The sequence below is a fragment of the Trametes versicolor genome, assembly GCF_000271585.1.
Source record: "Trametes versicolor FP-101664 SS1 unplaced genomic scaffold TRAVEscaffold_9, whole genome shotgun sequence".
NCBI classification, from domain to species: Eukaryota; Fungi; Basidiomycota; class Agaricomycetes; order Polyporales; family Polyporaceae; genus Trametes; species Trametes versicolor.
The window spans coordinates 2,552,262-2,558,818 of NW_007360329.1; the positions used below are offsets into that span (position 1 = coordinate 2,552,262).

General features: G+C 55.6%; 4 protein-coding genes across 4 annotated transcripts; 3 read left to right on the plus strand and 1 right to left on the minus strand.

The window, feature by feature from the left end:
* Window positions 1–533: 533 nt before the first annotated feature.
* TRAVEDRAFT_50678 (uncharacterized protein) lies at window positions 534–1,545 on the plus strand (the record flags this gene model as incomplete). Its single annotated transcript, XM_008043016.1, has 2 exons — window positions 534–610; window positions 822–1,545. 2 exons carry the CDS (start codon window positions 534–536, stop codon window positions 1,543–1,545), a joined length of 801 nt encoding a protein of 266 aa, XP_008041207.1.
* A 645-nt stretch (window positions 1,546–2,190) lies between these two features.
* Window positions 2,191–2,889, plus strand: TRAVEDRAFT_50679 (uncharacterized protein; the record flags this gene model as incomplete). Its single annotated transcript, XM_008043017.1, has 2 exons — window positions 2,191–2,220; window positions 2,269–2,889. The coding sequence occupies 2 exons, from the start codon at window positions 2,191–2,193 to the stop codon at window positions 2,887–2,889; spliced, it is 651 nt and encodes a 216-aa protein (XP_008041208.1).
* Window positions 2,890–3,524: 635 nt separating this feature from the next.
* Window positions 3,525–4,283, plus strand: TRAVEDRAFT_50681 (uncharacterized protein; the record flags this gene model as incomplete). Its single annotated transcript, XM_008043018.1, has 2 exons — window positions 3,525–3,617; window positions 3,663–4,283. 2 exons carry the CDS (start codon window positions 3,525–3,527, stop codon window positions 4,281–4,283), a joined length of 714 nt encoding a protein of 237 aa, XP_008041209.1.
* A 1,014-nt stretch (window positions 4,284–5,297) lies between these two features.
* TRAVEDRAFT_60159 (uncharacterized protein) lies at window positions 5,298–6,316 on the minus strand. Its single transcript, XM_008043467.1, has one exon. The coding sequence runs from the start codon at window positions 6,192–6,194 to the stop codon at window positions 5,850–5,852; it is 345 nt and encodes a 114-aa protein (XP_008041658.1). The 5' UTR covers window positions 6,195–6,316; the 3' UTR covers window positions 5,298–5,849.
* Between the last annotated feature and the right edge of the window lie 241 nt (window positions 6,317–6,557).

Sequence of the window (6,557 nt, forward strand, 5' to 3'; positions counted from 1 at the left end):
AGAATTATGAGCTATCAATCGACAGGATGCGGGCCGCTGCTGTTGGGAAGGACTCCGAAGGAGTTGAGCATCCGCAACGCCTAACGTCGCACTGGACGAACCGTTTTGCTGCCCGAGAGTCGAAGCCTGGTATTCTAGGCCGCTTACATTGTCCAGGACCTCAGTAAGTCTCGGGCAACATCTCGGTGAGCCATGTCGGCGTAGAAGCCTCTGACAAGGGCGGGAAGTCCAAGCGTTGCCAGACGACTGGCTAAAGCCATGAACCCCAGTCCAGGCAGACAATGGCGCGCATTGGCGGCGATTCGGCGCGCTTGGATATCCGGAGGTTAGCCACCGGCCTCGCGCGCGAACGCCCTCACGTGTGCAAAACACGTCGCGGTGCGCGTTGTTGTGCCCGACCAAACATGGAAGCTTAAAACCGCCCCGATCCATAGCTCAAGCCGCCACTTGCTCTCTCTCCTCACCTTCCATCCGCTCACGCTCAACGCTCAACCCTACTCGAATTTCGCCACCCTCAACCCTCACTCATCACGATGGACATGTTCAACATGTTTTACTTGGCTGGATACTCCCCAGAGTACGCATTGATGATGGACCAAGAACTCGACCAGTACGTTGCTCAACAATACTTCTCCTCCCTGCCCCATATGCCATACTTTGTTGCCGTCTCCTTTCCCCCCGACATAGTTCAAGATATTGACTTCCGGACAGGATTTTTGATTACCTTCAATCGATGATGACACCAAGCGATATAGCCAAAATGGATGAGCGGTGAGTATCCTCCCTTTTGATCCCTGGTCTCTCAGCGAACCTTTTCACAGCGTCGAGAAAGCCTTCAAGGACGCTGAGGGGCTTGAAGTCCCATATGACCTCATAGACAAGGATGTGGCTAGCTTCTTGACCTTCGGCGGCAGCGCTACGCCGGTCGACCAGCCCATGGTAGTCGACGCGCCCACCGACCTCGCTCAAGGTCCACTCGGTGTAGTACCCATAGCCTGCCATCCGGCGGCGCCCAACTGGCCGCATCCCGTCAACACCCTCATTACCGTGGGGAACTATGGCACGGAAGACCTCGTGCGGCTCTGTACAATGATAGCATGCCCACTATGTGGCGAGGCGCACCCCGCCGACAAGCTCGCGGACCACTACACGCGCCACTTCGCGCTCTGCATCGTCAACCGCAGCTCGGACGTCTGCTGTGGATGGGATGGCTGCCAGACACAGCTGAAGTACCGAAGCCTCAAGAACCACGTCGACTCGCAGCACCTCCGGCTCACAAACGTCCACTGCCCGTACTGCCACCAAGACTCGCGGTGGGACAACGGGAAGTGCACGCACACCGCTCGGGACTGCTCGTTCCGGCGCGCGGCTCTTGGCTTGGAGGAGTCGAACGTGAAGATCCCGAAGAAGGACAAGGAGTGCAAGTGGTGCCGGCGATTTGTGGCTCCGAAACGGCTGCCGCAGTTTACATTCAATGATTCGTACCGTGCGATCATCACTGGGCCGGCTCAACCGCCACCTGTGGAATTTTATGAGGAGGACTAGTATGGCACGTTGGCAAGTATTTCTTTCACCATGCTCTCTCGTTCCGATCGCTCTCGTATATTTGTCACGCATCATATGACTGCAGGCTGAGTACATCTGTATCGCTATAGATATCGGTTTCCTACAAGTTATTTCTGTTCTGTAAAGTAGTTGCTCGCTTTCTTGCACCGCCAACCAGCTTACGCCATATTTCGTGTGTATCTTCAGTGTATCCTCCATCATGATTCCTGTGTACAACTCCTTGTTATACCTATCTTACATCTGCCATCGCTGCTCGGAGCACGCCCAGAGCCGCCGAAGACCGCGAGGTTCATAGATTGTAATCTTGTTGTATAATGCTGGGTGAGATGGTACTACAACTCCGCAATCACGCTAACCTAGCTATAATATTACTCAGCGTGGGTCAGACATGCAGCCGCGTGTCTGCCTCGTGTGTTCCTCGAGGTCCAACTTGTCCTAAATATGAGGGTCAGTACCAGTCCTCTTGATTACTTAGACGTACCTGCATACGCACATTGGCAAGACGCACACGTAGTCTGCTATAGGTACTGCTCAGTATGTCGTACGCACTAAAACCTTGGTGTACTCACCGTGCAATGGTGTAGGGCCAAGAGGATCTCGGGCTTGACGAAGTAGCTGGAATATATGGAGGAGTCCGCCAAGGACGTCGCACCAGTAAGTCTTCGTGGCACCAATGTTGTAGGTATTGACGGGCCGCCCTAGAAACGACCAACAATCTTCCTGTCAAACAGGCTCCTCAGCGCGGCTGCGTATGTACGACAGGGGAACCTAGTACCCATCGACTGCACTACCGCAGACGACGTGGAGTCCTTTTACTGGGTCATCCTCTACGCCGTGTACAGGCACGGCCTTGAGACTCTGAAGGCCCGCAAGTCTGACAAGGCTCGCAGCCGGCTTGATGATGAGTTCTCCAAGATCTTCTGGGCGCGGGACGTCGGAACACTGGTCGACCAACGGGTGGTGGCATTCAATCTCAATCCTATGGGACGCAGCAACTACGATGGGATCCACGTGTTGCTCGACCATCTCAACGACGAAGACCCACAGCCCGCATTGAGGACGCTCGTCGCGGGAATATGGCAGAAACTCCGCCTGTGCCCGTTCAAAGAGGAACCGCTACGCAACACATACGCCGACCTGGATAAGGAAGTAGTAGAAGTTAACCACGGTTTCAACAATAGGCGCAAGGCGCTTGGGCGCGCTGTGCTTCCCATCCAAGGTACGGTTCCCGGCAACGCGGGTTGGTATACCGACGACCACGATTTCCTCATATATGTTCTCGAGAACATGATCGACGAGCTGGAGGCGGAGAGCGCGTCATGAGGAGAGCATGAAATGGCGGGGAATAGGGGCGGAGCTGGAGCTGGAGCTGGATACTAGCTGCCTGCGCACCTGGACGTGCCAAAGGCCGGATACGTGATTGGTTTTGACTCCGCATGACTCTGATTCTGAATGATATGGGTTCGCTTTCGCTGCTCCGCGTTCCCTGTAACGCCTCAGTACGTAGACGTCGAGACGGCCAGTGTACCAGCGCGGCGCGCAACCTTCAAGTTGGTGCAAAGTGTACGCTCGCGCGTCCCCACACCACAATGACGATGGGCACTATCGCATCGGAATGACGGTGCGAGTATTACTGTATGTTTCCTTATAGATCGTCCACGAATCCAACCGCATCGCGCCAAGGGTCTGTCTCGGAAGTTACTCGAACCGAAACTTGCAGGGGAGGGTCATGACTGCCCCTTGTCGTATACCACGTGCGATGCCGCCTTGCGAACGCGTTTCTGCCTCGCCTTTTCGGCAGGCTCCTAGATACCAAAGGTCAACGACGGTCCTCCCTGTTTCTCGCCCAGACGTACCTTGTGCAGCGACATAGCTCGACCGCGCGCCATACCCCTGAACTTGTACGGCGGTCAGTTTCCGGCGGATATCCTAAACCTCGGTATACTCACCTCGCGATAATGCAGCGCCGAGAGAACCTCAAGCTCAACCAGAACAACGTAGCTGTTCTATGGATGATCCCGCAGAGGATGTCATTCCGGTGGGTCTTCTTGGTGCGCGAAGCACGGGATTGCCATAAGTATTGATGACTACCTTAGAAACGACCGACCATCTTCCTGTCAAACAGGCTCCTCAGGGCCGCTGCTGATGCACAACAGGAAAACCTACCCGTCAAGCGCGCCGCCGCAGACGACGTGGAGTCCTTTTACTGGGTCCTCCTCTACGTCGTATACAGGAACAGCCTCGCGATTCCAGAGGCTAGCGATGAATCCGAGGAGGCTCGCAGCCTGCTTGACGATAAATTCTCCAAGCTGTTCTCAGCGCGGGACGTCGGAACACTGGTCACCCAGCGGTATCTGGCGTTCGATCCCGTTCTCTACGGAGACGAGAGCTACGCCGGGATCGACGTGTTGCTCGGTCATCTCTACGAGCACGAGCCACGCCGCACATTGCGGAGGCTCGTTGCGGGGATATGGCAGAAACTCCGCCTGTGCCCGTTCAAAGAGGCGCAACTGCACGACAAATACGCCGACCTGGATAAGGAAGTAGCAGAAGTCAACCACAGATTCAACAAACAGCTCGAGGCGCGTGGACTTCCTGCGCGCTACCACACCGCTACGGTTCCCGGCAACGCGTGGCGGTACACCGCGAACCACCACCACCTCATAATTCCTCTCAAGAACCTGATCGATAAGATGGAGGCGGACCGCGCGTCGTAAGGAGAGGACGGGATGGCGGAGACTAGGGGGTGGAGGTGGACGCTAACTACCTGCGCATGCGCACTTGAACGCGCCAGAGTTCTGATGTATATGTTCTGTTCTCGCATGCCTCCGGTTCTGAATGGCATGTTTTTGCTGCACGTCGTTCGTGCTGGGGTCCCTGTGATGCCCCCATAGTAGATGCTGCACGTCAATACCAATCGGCACGCAAAGCCCGTGCAAAGTTTTTCACGCGCATCCCCACCCCCACCGCACGATCAGTGTTCGGATGGCACTATTGCGCCGGAAGACGCGGAGAGCACCCTGCTCGAGCGGGAATGAAGAGAGATCGCAGCTTGTTTGGCACGGTGGGCGATACCAGCGTCCTCCCGCGACTGCCCAGCGTGAAGCTGGTGCCTCCAGGCGGACCTTCTCTTCTATGTATGCCCGCAGACGCATATATGCGACCACCCCAATCGCGCTGTCGTGCAAGCTCGCGCTATCGGCTGCGGCGCAGAAGCTTGAGGCTTGAAGGTCCGAACAGCCGGGTCGACTGGCATATTCGGCATCCAGAGTGCCCTAGGGCGGGGAATATGGAAGACACACTGCGTGAGACCCCTTTCTCGTACAGTAGGCTACGAGTCAGTAAGATAATGCCTAGTTCAATCTAGTAACCCGGGTGACTAGCGTCTGCCGTGCATCCCCCCACGAGTAGTTCGGGGGACACTTAGGATGTATCTCCGACATTATACGCGTAGACCTCGTGCTATCGTGCTACGAGTCAAGACGAGCAATGCTCGTGGAAATATCATACTACTGTCAACGAGAACGGATCGTTAGGGGGCTCACTACCTACGACGCAGCGACCTAGTAAGATGTGCACGACCTACTACGAGACGACGCGGAGCTAGATTCACGTAGCCCGACCAGCCTGATCTGGGCGAGGCGCGAATTGCTCGCGTCACATCTGAGATTATATAAGGCCTTCTGTTATGGATGCACGAAATGAGAATATATTTCATTAGATGTAACTACACAATGTCCACAAAGGCCCCCTACACGACCGCCGCATCGTGTAGTGTACTATCAGTCTATCATCACCCTGTCGAAGTTAGCACGCATATCTTCAACATGGACACCCCTGCGAGTTCGAGTCCCCATGGCACTTCATGTGGATACCTTCAGGCCGCCATCATACCAATGAGGTAACTTACCGGTTACGACTCACCTAAGTCGATAGATATAATGTACCATGCGGTCTTTCGTGATGAGGATGAGGTGGAGGTAGGCTCGTGAACCAGCCTCACGTTCGGAGGCGGAAGACAATCGTTCCTCCCGAAGGGAGGCTGGACCTATGTGTGAGGGGGGGTGGTGAAGACCCCCGTGGGAACGGCTGAGATTGAAAATGCCGACGGCACGCGAGCCTCGAGAGTCGCGTCGCACCGACTCGCGCGTTCGAACCACTGCGAACTAGCACTCGCGGTCGCGTTTCTGAAGATACCTCCAGAGCGCGTCCGTTTCTTATTTGAATTTATTTTACGCGTCTCTGCGCTACGATTTTCCCTGTCCCATATTCGGAGAATCATTTCATAAGTGACAGAACTTCGAAAATCGTGCTAAGCTGCTGTACAACTTGAAGCCCAGTTCTGGCACGCAGTCGTTAGTGCCATTTCCGCCCCAAGGCTCGCAGCTCAAGCACACGCCCGCAGGTGACCCCGCCGTCTTCGCGGCGCGCCGCGCAGAATATATGCGTAGTGAAAATGAGGTACCCCGCTCTCTATTTGCAGGACGAATTACCGCTGACCGCGCAATAACTACCAGGACGTACTCCGTATGGATTTTGCCAGCACCAGCAGCATCGAGGGCTCTCTGATGACCTCTATTCGTTATTAGGGCCTGCGCGCTGGAAGATAGCATCGCTACCGCACGCATACTTAAGGCCTGCGGCGTGCGCGTTCAACCAGCCACTCGTTCTTAGCAGGCGCCGTCGGCACGTTCAAACTCAGCCGTTCCCACGGGGGTCTTCACCACCCCCTCTCACACATCGTTCTAGCCTAGGTGGAGGAGGCACACACTCTTGGCGGTGAGCATACGAGCTTGTAGGAGCGAGGTTATATAGACTATGGGCCATCGGGACATCCCCGGGTGGATCGAGTCTAGAGCGGTCGCGCCCGGAGGGAGAGCACATACCTAGATGTCTCGTGAGCCACATGATGCTCTAATGAGATGTGCATATCAAGCGTAGTTGGAAGAGTCCGGAAGGATGAGTGAGGCCAGCGCTTGTATCGTGGCTCG

Coding starts and splice junctions, on each gene's coding strand:
- TRAVEDRAFT_60159 (XM_008043467.1), bottom strand. CDS start 6,194: ATGCGTGCGGTAGCGATGCTATCTTCCAGCGCGCAGGCCCTAATAACG.